Genomic DNA, 16911 nt, shown 5'->3' with positions numbered 1-16911 from the left:
CAATTAATTACAGTGTTAATGTTTTCCGTCAATTGTATATAGTTTTGATTGGTACAATAATAAGTTTAGTAATGTTTTAACAGTTTACATTCTGTCAATTTGATAGTGATTTAATAGTTTTAGCCTGTAACATTTACGTAAATGTGTAAATATTGAAGCTAAATTTGTTGAAATTTTTGGAATCTAGACCAAATTGATAAAATAGTGTAAATATCAAGAGCTAAATTTGTTATTATACCAATAAAATTTATGGGCATAATGACTTGACATCATCTTCATCTTCCTCCGACTTATTACCGACAGTCTGCTCTGGATTCTAAACTCAACGATACATTTAACCAAAGATATTAATGCAATGATTAATTGTACTTAAGTGTTTACTTTCAAATTGAATATACTCTTTTTCATTTAAATAATTTTTTTAATATTTATAATATGATATTATATAATTTATTCTTCATATAATACAAAATAACTTGATATATATATACCATATAATTAAAAAGTAAACCGGGCTAAGTCCGATCTTGAATGTTAGATATTTAACTATTTTTGTTTAAGTTTATTTTTCAAACATAATATTTGATCTAAATTGTTACAAATGTTAGAAGAATTTAGGGTTTGTAAGAATAATCTAACCCAAATTACCCCTCGAATTAGGGTTCATTGTTAACATGAAGCCACACCAACGAACTTCATTGAAAAAAGAACTGAATTCAAAGACACCCAAAGGCAAGCTATAAAACAAAGGACCGAACAGACTTTAAAACATCAGTACAGTGACCTAAAAGAGCCTCCATTTGCCTGTAGATATCATTCAAATACTATGTTTGTGTTGTATTCTTCTGCAACATCACGGATCTTCTTCGAGTAAATCCTCACAGGTATCGCCTTCTTCGAGTTGTTTCAGCGTCTCCTGGCAGCTGTTATTGCCTTTAAGAATGTCTACGACCTATTGAAACAAATCAAAGATCAAAAACCTGAAGTTTTTAAAACTTGTTTCGGAAGAAATTTTATGTGTAATGAAAGGACATGCCTGACTCATTCGGGGTCGATCCGCTTCGGATGGACATATGCAAATAGAAGCTAGAACTAGAACACGGTTTAGCTGATCGGAGTCGTAGTCATCCCGTAGAGATGGATCAACAAGTTGTTCGATCTTGTTTTCTCTGATCAAAGGGTTTGCCTGCAAGGATTCGTATACTGAAGTTCAAATCATCGGGAATACTCGGCCTAGCTATATGATAATGTAGTTGTCGAGGGTTTTTCTCTCTTTTCTTTGGATGATAAGATTGTATATTTGTATAATACAGTCATTGTTCATTGATGTAACATCTTAGAATAAGTTCCATGCATGCTAACATGTATCTTACTCTACACTAAACACGTGTTTATACGGTTCCATGCATTATCTCACATGTGACCTCGTAGGAGGATACAGATCTCCCTCCTATGAACACTTAATGCCATGCGAGCTCAGTACGCGAGCTTAATATGCGAACCACGTGGAGCCCGACCCGAACCCATTCGGGATACGGATTGGTAATAACAAGTATCATAACAATAGTTTTAAGTTCAAGAAACCTACCCACATAATAAGGCTTTTCTGTGAACTATCGAGAGCTTGCCTCCCGGTAACAAGTTCCAATAGCACTACTCCGAAAGCAAAGACATCCGTTTTTTCATTCACTATGCCATGCAAGAAGAACTCGGGAGGAAGGTAACTGTCACGAAAGGAATTTCGTTTAAAATTTTTATGAACAACAACGAAATTTTAAAGTTCGGAAACCAAGTATGATTCCATATTACAAACCCGAATGTGCCTTCTACTTTAGAGACAATGTGATGAGTCCATTGATTAGGTAACCACTTTGAAAGACCAAAATCAGATATCTGCAATTCCATTGGAAATTCAATCTTAATATATATATATATATGCATAATGAATATTTTGTTTTACTAAGATTACGGCATACATGTTCACGGTTTGACATGTACCTGAGCGTCGAAGTCCTCTGAAAGCAATATGTTTGCAGGCTTGATATCTTTATGGATGATTCGCCTCTGGCAACCTTCGTGAAGATAGCAAAGGCCTTCGGCAGCCCCGAGGGCAATCTTGAATCGAATGCACCAATTTAGCTTCTCCTTTGAGCCTGTATATGCATAGCAAAGAAGTTGAAATGCTAGAACATGTGAAGAAACCCGAAACTAGAGGTTTCGGAATAACGAACCGTAAAGTAATGATGCCAAGCTTCCATGAGGAGACAATTGAAGAACAAGGTGCATCCCTCCATCAACTCCGTACCCAATCAATTGAGCAATATTTGGATGATCGACATGAACTATAATCCCGAGCTCAGACAAGAAATCCACTGTCATCTCTTCGGGTGAACCTCTGGTTAGTCGCTTGATGGCAACGAACTTTCCGTCTTTCAATCTCCCTTTGTAAACTTCTGCATACCCTCCTTCTCCTATCAAATTTTCTTCACAAAAAAAAAAAAAAGTGAATAAATGTTCGTCAGCCTCAGAGGCAATACGGAAACATAAAACCAATGAATTGAAATTTACTAACCGCGACTGAAGTTATCGGTCGCTTCCCGAAGCTCCGATAACGAGAAGTTCTTCCAGGAAGATTTAAAACAGGACAGTTCGGCATCAAGAGACGAAGAAATTTGTGGAACAACGTCACCTTTGATTCTTTTCTTCTTTCTTCGAGTGAGCTTCGGTTTTATAGGCAAGCCTTGAGAAGAAACTCCTTGTCTCTTTTTCCGCGTCCGAAAGAAATCACGCCAGTGAATGCTCGTGTTCGAATGACGTTGGTTTTCGAAGTCCGCCGACGAAGTGCTGGCATAAGGAACCGGTTCGGATTCAGCAGATTCTATTGCTACCGACGCCATACTCGAATCTATAGATTCTTCTTCACTTGTCGAACAATCCTCAAGAGTATCATCTGTCGGAAACGGCTCATCTACCGCCCTCTCTTTGTCGGCACCTAACGATTCCTTCAAATCTAACACGACACACATTTCCAACTTTAGCAAAATATAGCTAAAAACCGACATTAAAGAACACAGAAACGCGTACCGAGATGCGAGATCTTGTCGAAGAAACCAGCTCGATGCCGTCTTCCTATGTTTACGAAAGGCTTTTTGAACTTTTCATTGACAGTTTTATTAGAGCTTTTGTTATCAATGGATTGTTCACTGGGGAATAAAATCAAAAACGAAAACTAAATTCAATTCGTTCATACAAATTCATTTGAAGATCAATAAACAAACAAGAACCCAAAGCTGCAAATTAAAAGTAAATCATAAAGAAAACCAGATATAATGAGTAAAGTACCATGAATGAGGAGAAACATGTTGGGTATTTTCCATGGTGTTTTCCTCAACCAGCAAGAGAAAGAGAATTTACATTGACAATGATTGAACAAAAAGAGAATTTACATTTACAATAATTGAACAAAGGATCCATGTCTTTTTATTTAATCAATTAATTGTTTTGGTTTTAAAGATTTACCTGAATTTTGTTCTTGAAGGTGGATAATTTGTGATCAGTTACTTCTAAATTTTTAATCCATTTTTAGCAGGGGGAAAATCTAGAAAAAGAAAAGGAGAAAAAATTAAAAAAGGCTGTTTTTTTATGTTTATAGTTAGCGTAAGTTAAGGAGAGTGGAAGGCTTGTAAGAAGCACCTTTAATGGCGGCTGTTATGGTAACTCCTCCTTTGTTCAGTTTCTGACACGTGGAATAACATACTCTTTTTTCTTTTATTCTTCCACTTTCTGTTGCAATTGTAAGTATTATCCGGTTAAAAAAAATCGAGAAAATAAAACATCAAAAAGGTTAAATTCTGCTATTAGTCCTTGTAATTTTTAAATGTTTCATTTTTTTCCTTTCATTTTTCAACTTTACCCAAAAATGGATGGAAAGACTTTCAATTTTTCCATCTTTCTTACCCAACACATCTATGAAAATTGGAGAGAAAAATTAGAGTCGGAAGAACATTAGAAAGATGATCCAATTTGAGGGTTTGGGTATGTGTAATCTACTGGTATTGAAGTTAGAAAATTGATGAAAGCAATCATTGAATCCATTGATGGCACCCCTTTTGATTTCAAGGAGCTTGATCTTTTGCAATGGAACTTTTGAAGGGGAAGCGGTTTCTTCTCGTGTTAGATGATGTTTGGAATGAAAAGTACGAAGCCATTGAAGGTTGGAGCAAAAGGTAATCTGGTCATTGTTACAACTGGAATGGAGAAAGTTGCTCTTATCATGGCTACTCTTCCTATATACCGTTTAGACTATTTGTTGATGGAAAGCAAATTGTTCAGAAATGTGGAGGGGTACCTTTGGCTGTTAAAACTCTTGGTAGTATGTTGCAGTTAAAACATAGGGAAAGTGATTGGTTATCTGTGAAAGAAAGTGAGATATGGGAGTTTTCGGATGATGAGAGCGGCATCTTACCTGCATTGACAATCTATCATCATGTTTAAGGCAGTGTTTTGCATATTGCTCGGTATTCCCGAAAGGTTGTGAAATGGATAGCAAATGAATTTGTTCCTGTTAGAGGACGAAGGGATTTTCCTCGAGCTAAGTTGCAGATCCTTGTTTCAAGATGTTACGGAGTATTACGATGGTACCGTGGCGTGTGCGGTTTCTGTAATGAGATCGGAATATTCATACTAAATCAATGCCTCCTCCCCGGTTGGAAAGGACTCTCACGTCATTTTGGTCACTCATTCTTGGTAGTCTCCAACCTCATTCTAACCTGGAGTGTTTACAGATAAGCTGTTATCAAGGTTTAAAGCTTCCTGGATGGTTGATTGATTTAGCGAATCTGGTCTTGGTTGAGCTTGACCGGTGTAAAAGATGTTCGCATCTTCCACCTCTAGGTGAACTACCGTTGCTCAGGTTTCTTAAAATAAGGGAAATGGATGTTGTGGAGTGCATTAGCAGTGAATTTTATGGAAATGGGGTTAATCCATTCTCATCATTGGAGGGACTCGATATTGACTCGATGCCTGTTTTGGAGACATCGAAAACAGTCGACAAAAGGGTAAATTTTCCTCGTCTGCGAATCTTGACGTTCAAGAAATGCCCTGAGTTGATTGAATTGCAAACCTTCGAATTTGGACAAGGAACAATGCCTCGTTTGTTGCAAAATCAGACTCACCTGGAGGAGTTGACAATAGCATCCTTACCCGAACTCAAGTCTTTGTTGAACCAGCTGGATAATCTTTCGATGGTTAAACACTTGAACTTCAATGGTTGCAAGAAGCTTGAAGACATTCCAGAAGCATTACAAAACTTAAATGCTTTAGAGAGTTTGATTTTGAGAGGCTGCAACAGTCTTTTTTTCGCCTCCTGGTAATGGATTCCGTGGCATAACATCACTCCGCGTCCTGAAGGTCGTATCCAGCGAGCGATTCACCTCTTTATCTGATGGGATCATTCTCGTTGACTGTCCGATGTTGGATTCCTTACCGGCAGAAATCCAGTGTCGCTCTTCGAATGTTGCCAATTAGTTGGTGCAATAGATTAACTTCTGTTCCAAACCAGATAGAACACCTCACCTCACTTTCCGAGTTGAAACTCGAAAGTTGTCCTAACTTGCTCGGCTTCCAGTTAAATTTGCTTGAAAATATCTATGAAGCTATAGATAGATTTTATGGTTTGAATATAAAAAATTTAATTTATATTTAGATTTGATTAAAGATATGATTTTTTTATATTGATTAATTGGATCCAATTTTAGTTTTAAAATTAAATTATATTCAAATCAAGATTTGATTAAGAATGATTGGTATTTGTTTTGAGTGAAATTCAATTTAGGAATATGTGAATAAGAAGAACAACTTGATTTATTTGGTGAGCAAAGATTATGTTTCGTAATGAAGAAAAGATAAGAGAGAAAATAAAGGAAAAGAAGAGAAGAAAATAAAGAAATAAAAAGAAAAAATTAAATTGTTCAAAAAAATAAAAGTATAGGGACTAATACAATTTATCCTAAAATTTTAGTCCGATATGATAAAATAATAAGCCACATCAGATTATTGTTATACCATTAACGGAAGTTAATGGTTCATTGACCAAAATGTTAACAATTCGATAATGTTGGTGACCATTTCATGACAAATTAAAGTTCAATGACCAAAATGTAAATTAAATCATAGATAAAGTGACTATTTTTATAGTTTACCCTAAAAATAATGTTAGGAAATCATTTTGCCATTTATAAATATGGAAGGGTGAAATTTAAAGTCTATATTTCAAGCTAGACTCACAAGCTAATGCAATTTATATATCATATATTAATACTATGCATAAACTCAACTTGAATATAATTAAACCTGGCCCAAGATCACCTTTATGCTAGACTAAATTCAAATAATAATAATAAATTGCAAAAAAAATCCAACTCTTCTCATTCGAATTGATATCCAACAAGACGAATATACGAAAATATAACACGAATACATGAATACACAAATTACCAAGTGGATTATAGATAATGGTTTCATAAAACTACATATACCATCCACAAATAAACACCAATCAAGGCTACACAATGAAACTAAAAAAAGGGGGGGTCTAAAAATAAATATTCAATAATGTTTAGGCTAGTAAGGGGAATTTCCAATTGAAAATTTGTCTCTATGTTTCTCTATGATAAAAGTGACAAGTAAATTGGTTGGCTTTTCATTTCTTGAACACCTTTCAGATGATACAAAGCACATACATTGCTGGAGTAAATGGCCAAAACTGGTAAACATCAATGCCCTAAGCCTCAAATGTGTTTTGGGAACAGAAGAAAACTAAATATTTGAACATACCTCGAAATCTCCGATTATGCCGACCACAAAACACGACAGTCGCAATTGGCAATCTTAAAGAGTGTTTTAACAGCCAACTTGCCAAATAAGTTGAACAGAAGGAGCCTTTTTATGATTCCATTGAAGCATCGCCTTGGGGAAGGCCAAATATGCGGAGGTTACGATCCATTGATCCTACTGCCAAGTACTTTGCATCTGAACCGAATTTGACACAAGTTGCTCTACCTGCAAATACAGGAGAATAATGCACTTCAACTTCTGCTGGCTATCAGTAATAATAATAGATTGCAATGTTAAAAAAACCAGACCGGGGGTCGAACTGTTTATTAATGTTAATGGTATGATCTTTCATATAAAACAAGTTGAGGTCTTGTTAGTTAAAAATAAAAATGAGAAATTACACATAAAACCCTTATTTTTTCGGGTGGAATTGGTTTCTTGTCGTACCACACAAACTACAGGTTCCTGGTTCAACCATTCCAGCCGGATGGTAAGAGTTTTTTTTCTTTTCTTTTTTAAATTCATTGATAGAATGAGGTAAGAGAAGACAAACCAGTGCCAGATAAATCAGGTAATGTTTTGATGCAATTCCATTCTGCTTTGACGCTGCCTACTTGGTACACTCTGGAAGCACAAAATTAAATCAGTATCCACCAAATATCACAATCTCTAGCCAGGAAAACAAGCATTCTATTTAAATGTCAAGTGCAACAGTCTCTACACCGAATTTAAGTTTTGGTTCCAATAAACTATATACCAAGATTTGAAGACCCTAAGAGCACCTACCTTACATCCGAGCCAGCAATTGCAAGGTAACTCCCACTATGGTCGAAATCCACTGAAAATACAAAGAACAGAATTAAAGCTGCTGCTAGGTAAAGCTCTTCACAATTAAAAACTTTTATCACAAGAAAGTAAAGCTTTATTCGTTTACAATTTTCCCCCCTGGCTCAAAAGCTGCCAATGTGAGAAGCATGGAGTATATGGGGAAAAAAATACTTTCGAAGACAAAAATGTAAGCCAAAAACACCATCATGTATCTTGCTTGCTCCCAAGAGGGAGCCAATAGGAAACAAGCTAATAAGCCAGGCACATCTGTTATCAAGATGTTACATACCAGAGTTTGTTGGTGTATCTTGATCATATAATTCAAATGACCGGAAATTTTTTAATTTGCGCAGATCCCACAACTTAACACCATCGTGCGCTGCAGTCTGGAGTTAAAACATAAATCAGATTGCATAATTCATGGCCATCAACGTAATGTGCATATTTAATTAGGTGCTTACCGCAAGGAAGTAACCATTTTCTGAGAAAGATATGGCCGTTATTGATCCAGTGTGTCCATCAAAGTTGGCAACATTTCCCTGAAGGGTCATAAAATAGTTGTTCCATAAAATGGAACACAAAAACAGTATATGAAATTTGATAACATAAGTTCAGGTCTCATATAACATGGTTTCTACATACCTGACTCTTCACATCCCAAATTCTAACAGTGGCTTCAGTGGTGCCTGTTCCAAGGATGAGACCATCAGGATGAAAAGCAGCAGATGTATAGCCCATTGAATTTGAAGGGTCTTCAACCTGGAGAAATAAAAAACTGACTCGTTTTATAGGGTTTCCACTTCAAAATAAATGAAACAAATACCTTAAGTTCAATGAAAAAGAAAATCATTTTACCATCGCCCTACCACCAAAGAAAACTGTGACTACATATTTCCTTTGAAAGTAATAAAGAAAACGGTGAACATGGCATTTGCAGTCAATTAGGAAGATTCAGATTCTAACATAAGTTACTTCAAATTAACAACTGACTAATCAATCCATTTACTTCACAAGCTATGATTTACATATTCACAGTAACTGAAAACCTTACAGATCAGAGGGATGGATAGAATGATTAGGACCTGTGTCAAGCATAAGCCAGAGGAAAGATCATAAAAGCACCATGTTGAGTCAAGGGAAGCAGTTACGAAGTAGTTATTTGTAGCATGGACAGTGATAGCTTGCACCTGAAAGAGTAGAAGATAAATTTAATCGGATTTCCACAAGGCAGAAAATAAACAAGAATAAGAATTTGACAATCATAGTATTCAGACTATTTAGATTTGAGCATATATTCACCTCAGCAGTATGATCCTTCAAAATATGCCTGCAGTCACAGTTTCCATCTTCAGACCCTTGCCAAATGCGTACAGTCTGAAAAAATTGAAAGACCAATCAAACTGTGATGCAAGCTAAAACATTAAAAAGAAATTGTAGTAGTTTATTAAGGTTAAAAAAATACAGAGTAGTTTAGTTATGCAAGTTAAAAATTAAAGAAATAATGCAAGATTAAACCTGACATAAGGAACACAGAAAAGAACAAAAACTGGAACTTGTGGGACTTGTGGGACTTGAAAAATTGGCTTACCTTATCTGCTGATCCACTTAAAATTACATTGCTTGGAGCTACAAATTTTACACTTGTAACCTAAAAAAGAATGGAGTCAGAGAATAAAATTTTAAAAGAAAAATGTAAACAGCATCCCTTAAAACCATAAAAGAAACTGAATAAACCTTCTTAGAGTGGCCACTTAGGGTTGATAAGATCACTCCAGATGTTTGGTCAAAGAGTACAGCACTTGAATCAATTCCTCCTGTTGCAACAATGTCCTAAACACCAGATGTAAAAGAAAGTAAATGAACAAGCTCTGAAGAATAGAGAAACATAAGAAGTAGAGGCTACTCCAATTACATTTAACATTAATTTTTTTTAAAAACACAGATTGAAAAAAAAATGCACAAGCTTCAAAGAATGGAGAAAAATAGAAAGTAGAGGCTATTCCAATTACATTTAACATACTTGTCTATTAAACAGATTTCTATAACTATAATATACACTAGTCCAGTGATTTTAGCATCTGCTAGGCAATTTATACTCCCCTAAAAGAAGAAGAATGCAGTCAGTAGACTAGAAACTGGCACAGGGTTTTGGGTTCCACACGGTGGACCAATGTGGCCTTCAAAATGTAAGAAAATGTAGGAAATTGCTAGTCTAACATCACATGGATGAAAAAAAGTAAAATGAGCTTAGCCATCATCTTGGTAATCTCTTTAACAGGATTTCCAAATTTAACATTCAAACCTTGTTGCTAACAGATCTATTTCCCATTTCCTTAATTTTGCTGCTAAATATCAAGTCCACAACATGCAACATCCAAAGATAACTATGTCCAGCCTAGTAAAATGAAGGAAAGAATATAGTTACATGAAAAGGATGATTTTAAGGAAAATACACACCTTTGAAAGATTGATATCAATTGAAGAGATCCCTGGTTTATTTGTCTTGTGAAGGGGATGGCTAGAAAGTTGGGTGTACCTCTCCAAAGCATCAACGGGAGCCAATGTTGGAGGTATCTGAAAAGAGAACACATTGAAGAGATTGATGGAGGGGATAGAAAGACAATGTATAGATATTGTCAACAAAGAGATAGTCGGAATTACTCGAGCTAAACTGAATGAAGAGTACCTGGTGCTTTTTACGCTGTTGTGACAGAGCTGCATTACATTCGGTTAACTCAGCAATAATACTCTCAGAAACCCCGGGGCGCATTTGCTTTGAACCAGGGCCCATATCTCCATCCTCAGAAACTATGATCACAGATATAGATCTCAAATAAGATACCGAATTAGCTAAAGATATATAACATTAATGAACAATATACTGAGAAAGAACCTCGCTTTCCATTGCTAAGAGCAGAAACATTGGCAGTAGCAGCCGATGCTGGCAAGGGTGCCTGCCTCTCAGCCTGTGCAAGCAAAGACCTGGCTTCATCCCTTTCCTTTTTAAGTCTTGCAATCACTCGGCAGGCAGCATCATGCTGTAAAAAAGATAGACAGAACTACATTATAATTTGATAAAAACATAAAAGGACTAGGGAAAAAAAAGGGGGGGAGAGATCACTGGGTGAGCTAAAACTCAATATTTTTTATTATCAGATTTCGCAACATGATGGATCATAAAAAGATATTTTCAATCACTTAAGTTCAGAGATGAAAGTAAATATCTTACAAACAAAGCATCCCCAATGAAGAAACTGCAACACATACTATACAATACATCAAAAGTCAAGGCTAAAAATATAAGACTTTTATACAGCCATTGAGCTAAATTACTCAGCTTCTTAATGTTAAAAGGAATTAAGCCACTAGCAAGACTGTAAATAAATTCTGACAGAAAGATCTAACAGCACATAATAAAAAAGATTTTTTGCATAAATCTAGAATAAAAGCAACAAACATGTAAAATATCCTGGTCTTTCTAATGCAATGGTTTAGCATAATATTAAAAAACTAATCAATTAAAAGGTTTATATGAATGTCAAAAGATCAACAGAATCCTAAAACCTTAATGTCATCACCTGGTAGAGTGCATGACTCAGCTCCTGCCTAGCTGTATGTAACTGCTGCTCTAATGCAAAATTGGATAGCATTAAAGCATCCCATTCCTGCAATGAGCAAAGTAATGCAACATCAGAAGCAAAACACTAAAGCAAATCAACATAAACACAACTAAATTTATCTGTAAGTTTTGCTTTGGTAACAAATAGCTAAAAATAAAGCTTCAAAGTTTGACCTATGTAGCAAAACTGACAATGGAATTATTACAAAATCACAAAGAACAAGCAAAAATCTCCCACTTACTATGCATAACAAAAAAGAAGGATGGTCTCAAAACTTGGAAGTATGCAATGCTTTGTACTAATTCATACATAAGGGGAAAAAGGTATACTCAAGCGTTATATGAATCAAGAAAAACATACATTCTGAAACATTCCAAGCATCCCGGGAATGCTGGCCGCGGTTAAGGATTTAGGTTTTACAATCTGCATCAAACAGCATAGAAATAAACAAATTAGCTCAAAAGAATAGAAACAAGTGCTGGTAAGGAAAACAACCAAGAATAAAAATCACCTTGCCGGTTTTGACCGGGACAATGTCGTCCATAGTAAGTGGATCACCGGTAACCGGACACTTCCCATAATCCTAATTTAAACAGCAAAAACAAAGTAATCTGTTAAACGTTGCAGCTAATTCATCCAAATACTAAGGAAATAATGTTAAACCACAAAACCAAACATAAAACCTAAGACACGTTTTTTTCAAAAAAGGGCGTAAAATTATAAAGAGAAGCCAAACCGCAATATGTCGCTCGATTAAGCGTTTCTCGTAAAGCAAACCGGATTTCTTGGAGACGACGGGCTCTTCCGGCACTTCGCCGGAGACTGTAAGGACAATCAAAACCTCTCAGATCACCAAAAAATACAAAAACAAACGTTTAAAGATAAAGATAAATAAAGAGAGAAAGGAAGAGCTTACTTGAACAGTTCATTGTGAAAAAGAGGAATTCACGGTTTCGAGCTTCGTTTTAGGGTCTGAAATTCGGAGCCAAAAAGGAGGCCGCTACCAGCAGCCAGCCAACCAGCAGCTAGAAAATAGTGAGAAAGAAATAGACAAATCAATTTTTATTTTTTTTAGTACCTGTAATATTATCAAATTTGTGATTTAATCTTCTTCTTTTTTACCTTATTACCATGAGATTTTTTAAGGTAAGTTACACCAAAGTTCACTAAACTATTAGTAAGTTTAGATTTTGGTCACTGAATTTTAAAAAGTTATAAAATAGTCATTAAACTATTCAAAAGTTTTCATTTAAGGTTGAAATATTCGGAAGTTTTTATTTAAGTCATTGGGCTTTTATGTTTTCCTTTTTAAGTCGGGTTAACAAACTCCAAATGGCGATTCAATGATCAGTACGGTGGATCAATACCCATTTACGACTACATACATTTTATCCAAGTCGATTTGACGATCAGTGTTGGCGATAAACAAAAAAGTCGTTCAGATTTTGGTTCTCAAATTCATGATGTTCAAAGTTGTTCATGGAAAAAAAACTAAACTATAAAAGAGAAGGGAAACGAGAACTTTTGATGGGTGTATGTAGTGCGAATAAAGAAGGTCATACAACAACGATTTTTTTAATGACCATTTTGTAACTTTTTGAAGTTTAGTGACCATTTTGTAACAACCTAGTGACTTAAATGAAAATTTTCGAATAGTTTAGTGACCATTTTGTAACTTTTTGAAGTTTAGAGACTAAAATGTAAAGTTACTAAAAGTTCAATGACATTGAGCGTAGTTTCTCCTATACCTCATCACCATGATATTTTTTTAGGTTAAAATGTGCCATAAGTCCTTGTAATCCTTGAAAATTTGGAATTTAGTCCCCAGACTTTTATTGTAACAACCCAATTTTCAATGATGTCGGAACCACCAAATCCGGAAAATAAGCTCGTAAATTTTTATTATTTAATATTTACGAGCCAAATGTGGTTTTTAAAAGATTTTTGAATTAGTAATTTGTGTTTTATAAGGCTTTATTAGGTTAAGTGATTTAGAAAAGAAGTATCGAGATCTCGGTCCTATAAACTGAGCCATAAATATTTTTATAAATATTTACGGAGTGTCATCAAGGTATTATTAAAGTTTTGTTAGAAAATTTTAACGTTTTGGTAGTTAATTAATTAAAAAGGACTAAATTGAAAAATCTGTAAAACTTGCTAATTAAAAAATAGTGATTAAATAGCCTAAATAGTAAATAAAGGAGGACTAAAAGGGAAATTGGACCCACATGGGATGACTGAGGCAGCATAAGCATAGAAAAATCAAGAAATTGATGTGAAATAAGGGCAAAATTGTAAATTTTACCAAATTTAAGTGAAATAAAATGGAAATTGAAATTCTAGACATTTTAATCATCATTTTTCAGTTCTAAAACAGCCATTGAAGAGGGTTTAAGCTGTTTTTCAATATTTGCTTAATGTAAGTTTAATTCTTGCTCTTTCCTTGAAATTTTTATGTTTTGGGACTTTTACAATTAGGTCCAACTAACCATTTCATTAGTTTTTATTTTTTTTGAAAGTTTTGGAAGATACCATTGATAATTTTATATTATTTTAGTTATTAGATGACGAAATTGAGATGTTGATGGATATTTAAAGGTATGTTATTAAAGGATTTTGGATGAAATCATGATTTAGGGATTAAATTGAAAAGTTGTTGAATTCATGAAAAAAATTCTAAAATTTCATGGAATTTACGGGCTGCTATTGATATATATATATGAAAATATCTAGGCTTGGGACAAGGATTAAATTGTATGAATTTCATTTTCAGAGCCTAGGGACAAAATCGTCATTAATTAAAAGTACAGGGGAAAACTGAATTTTGCCTAAGATGTGACTCGGATTGAATTGAATGTAAATTGTATTAAATTGATGTTAAATTTACTCGTATAGATCCAGATAGATCAAAAACGGAGTTAGATAATGGAAATGAAAAAGTATCGGATTAGTAGTTTACAAGTCACGAACAATTGTTGAGGTAAGTTCGTGTAACTTAATTGTGTATATTTATAAGCTTATATTGAGTGTTGAATATGTAAATTGTGTAAATGTCATATATGTGTATGTAATTGATCTTGTAACTGAAAATCTCTGATAAATAAATAAGTCTTGTTTGGATAATGAGATTCGATGGATACAGGGTTCTATTTCCCAAAATGGTAGTGTTCCTGCATATGTTGTGGACGTACCGTAGCTCAAAAGAGTGTCCCATTACAAGCCCTCTCAAGCTTCCCATTATAGTGTTCTTGCGAGCTTCCCGTTAAATGCTCTTTGAAGCATCCCGATCGGTTGTGACCCTACATGTGTTGTGGGCACACCGCAGCTCTTATAAGCGTCTCGTTATATGGCTCTTCGTGAGCTTCTCGATTAAATGCTCTTTGTGAGCTTCTCGTTAGTGCTCGCTTGAACTTCACGTTATATGGTTATCCGGTGCTTCCCGTTAATTGCTCTTTGGAGCTACCCGTTAATTGCTCTTTGGAGCTACCCGTTATAGACTCTTTGTGAGCTTTCCATTATATTGCCCGGATAAGCTTCGTGTTATATTGCTCGGATAAGCTTCCCGTTACAAGGCTCAATGAGCTTCCCATTATATTGCCCGGATAAGCTTCGTGTTATATTGCTCGGATAAACTTCCCGTTACAAGGCTCAATGAGCTTCCCATTATAGTGCTTGAGAGAGAGCTTTCTGTTTAAGTGCTCATAAAAGCACTCTCGTATATGAATTGACGGATTTATCGTATTGTACACTTCAGGTGTACTACCCAAGTATCCATCGAGAATTCAAATGAATTAATGGGTGAAATTTTGACATGATAACATGTGAAATCAAAATGAAACTATTATCTGTATATGCATGAAATATTTGGAAACTCGATACTTGATGAGCTCATCCTTATTTTTGTTATTGGAAACTCGATACCTGATGAGCTCATCCTTGTTTTTGTTATTCACGTGAAATACATGACTAACATGTTTGTTGAGGTTATATGTGTTAGGCTAATTGCCAAATTGCTTTGGATGTATTATGCATGTTTATTATATAAGTAAATGAATGGTAAGTTAATTTCCCGTTATACGAACTTACTAAGCATTAAGTGCTTACTTTGTCTTATTTCCTCTGTTTTATAGTACTCGGAAGCTCATAAAGGTTGGAAGCTAGTCGGAACTACATCACACTACCCTCGGACTTTTCAGTATATATATAAATAGTAAACTAATTTTGGTAACAATAACATGTATAGGTTAAATGTTACCATTGATAGCAATTTAATGTTGGTTGAAATTAGCCATTGGAATGGCTATTAAATGATATGTTTTGATATGTAAATAGTCTTAATATGCTTGATGAGTATGTTTAAAGGGTTGAATGAGGAAAATCATATAAGTATATTGGATATTAGTTTATGATAGTGTATTTGGTAAAACATGTTTATAAGTATTAGGCTATCTTGGTAAGTTGGACATTTGATTATAGGTATTAATATGTCAAGCATAAGACTTGAATTTGGCTAAGTTTAAATGTCTTGAATTGGCTCTTGAATGTGTTTAAATGTTTATATAGGTGGAAGGTGAAATTGGGTGAAGAATAAGGCTTGGAAATGACCTTATTTTGTCCACACGAGCAGAGACACGGGCGTTTGTCTCAGCCGTGTGTGACACACGGACTAGCACATGGGCGTGAGTTCTGAACGTGTGTCCTCTGCATCTTAAAATTATAAAACTGAATGCTCAAAATTGATCACACGACCTAGTACACGGGCATGTGGCTTGGCCGTGTGACCCCTACACTTAAATGTATTGCAAGTCAGAGAGTTACATGGGCTGGGGGATATGGCCGTGTGCCCTACTTCAAATACCACAAGGCCTAAAACACGGGTGTGTCACTTGGCCATGTGAGCCACACGGCCTGACCACACAGGCGTGTGTCCCCTGCACCTTGAAATATTTTGAAATTTTGTGAAAAATTCTCTGAGTTTTCGATTTAGTCCCAACTTGTTTCTAATGTATGTTTTGGGCCTCAATGGCTCATATAAGGGATTATATGATAAATTTATGACTAATTTCTTATATGAATGTGAAGTAATATGAAATATTTGAGTCTGATCGGTAAACCCTTGTAATGCTCCTAAACCCTGTTCCGGCGACGGATATGGGTTAGGGGTGTTACATTTATTCCAATGAACTAGTCCCTTAACTTTTCATATTTCAAAATTCATGTTTAATTGTTAATGTTTCTTTTTTTTTATGTTAAATCCATGTTAATTACAATGCCATTTTTAACTACATGGCTACCAAATGAGGTTTTTTTTTCATATTTTAAAATTTCACACCAACAAATTTAATAAAAAATTTAATAGCGTTAACTGCTGTACCTGAATTTTGAAATCTAAAAAGTAGATGGATTAAATTCCTAAAAATAAAAAAATATAGGAACTATATTCTAAATTTTCAAAAAATACAAAAAATTATAACATATTTCAACTTCTTTTTGTTAGAGTTTAACCAAATGAAGTTGAGTTAAATTTAAACTGAAGTTGAGATTTTCGGATGTTTGAAATTTTAAGTTGGAGACGATGCTACAGTAAATTATTATCACACGCACACTACAAGTAATTTCCATGACTTAA

The 16911-nt window shown here is 34.8% G+C and overlaps 2 protein-coding genes across 3 annotated transcripts; both read right to left on the bottom strand.

Annotated features, from left to right (window-relative positions):
* Positions 1–498: 498 nt before the first annotated feature.
* LOC105774969 (receptor-like cytosolic serine/threonine-protein kinase RBK2) lies at positions 499–3508 on the bottom strand. Its single transcript, XM_052629390.1, has 9 exons — positions 3343–3508; positions 3085–3203; positions 2573–3010; positions 2232–2483; positions 1999–2153; positions 1814–1893; positions 1589–1724; positions 1037–1186; positions 499–952 (listed from the first exon to the last, which is right to left on the bottom strand). The coding sequence occupies exons 1-9, from the start codon at positions 3375–3377 to the stop codon at positions 854–856; spliced, it is 1464 nt and encodes a 487-aa protein (XP_052485350.1). The 5' UTR covers positions 3378–3508; the 3' UTR covers positions 499–853.
* Positions 3509–6479: 2971 nt separating this feature from the next.
* LOC105774938 (pre-mRNA-processing factor 19 homolog 1) lies at positions 6480–12357 on the bottom strand. Of its 2 annotated transcripts, XR_008195107.1 has the most exons (19): positions 12199–12357; positions 12019–12104; positions 11794–11865; positions 11643–11705; positions 11241–11327; positions 10556–10700; positions 10349–10470; positions 10120–10236; positions 9397–9492; positions 9251–9310; positions 8962–9036; positions 8745–8849; positions 8305–8421; positions 8124–8201; positions 7952–8048; positions 7621–7672; positions 7388–7458; positions 6835–7059; positions 6480–6744 (listed from the first exon to the last, which is right to left on the bottom strand). XR_008195107.1 is itself a non-coding variant. In XM_012597514.2 (18 exons), the coding sequence occupies exons 1-18, from the start codon at positions 12209–12211 to the stop codon at positions 6944–6946; spliced, it is 1572 nt and encodes a 523-aa protein (XP_012452968.1). In that variant the 5' UTR covers positions 12212–12357; the 3' UTR covers positions 6480–6943. The 2 variants fall into 2 exon arrangements, 1 of the variants encoding a protein (XP_012452968.1); XM_012597514.2 differs by having other exon boundaries at positions 6480–7059.
* Between the last annotated feature and the right edge of the window lie 4554 nt (positions 12358–16911).

The sequence above is a fragment of the Gossypium raimondii genome, chromosome 1 (genome assembly GCF_025698545.1).
Source record: "Gossypium raimondii isolate GPD5lz chromosome 1, ASM2569854v1, whole genome shotgun sequence".
NCBI lineage: Eukaryota > Viridiplantae > Streptophyta > Magnoliopsida > Malvales > Malvaceae > Gossypium > Gossypium raimondii.
This window is presented reverse-complemented; position numbering and strand designations above follow the sequence as displayed.

Bases quoted from the DNA above. Each gene is read 5' to 3' on its own strand.
- LOC105774969 (XM_052629390.1), bottom strand. From the start codon at position 3,377: ATGGAAAATACCCAACATGTTTCTCCTCATTCATG. The intron at 3,204-3,342 runs GTACTTTACTCA...TTTATTCCCCAG, and splicing joins CATGTTTCTCCTCATTCATG to TGAACAATCCATTGATAACA. The intron at 1,894-1,998 runs GTACATGTCAAA...ATGGAATTGCAG, and splicing joins CAGAGGACTTCGACGCTCAG to ATATCTGATTTTGGTCTTTC.
- LOC105774938 (XM_012597514.2), bottom strand. The intron at 10,701-11,240 runs GTGATGACATTA...TCTTTTTTACAG, and splicing joins TGAGTCATGCACTCTACCAG to CATGATGCTGCCTGCCGAGT. The intron at 7,459-7,620 runs GTAGGTGCTCTT...TTGTGCTTCCAG, and splicing joins ATTGCTGGCTCGGATGTAAG to AGTGTACCAAGTAGGCAGCG.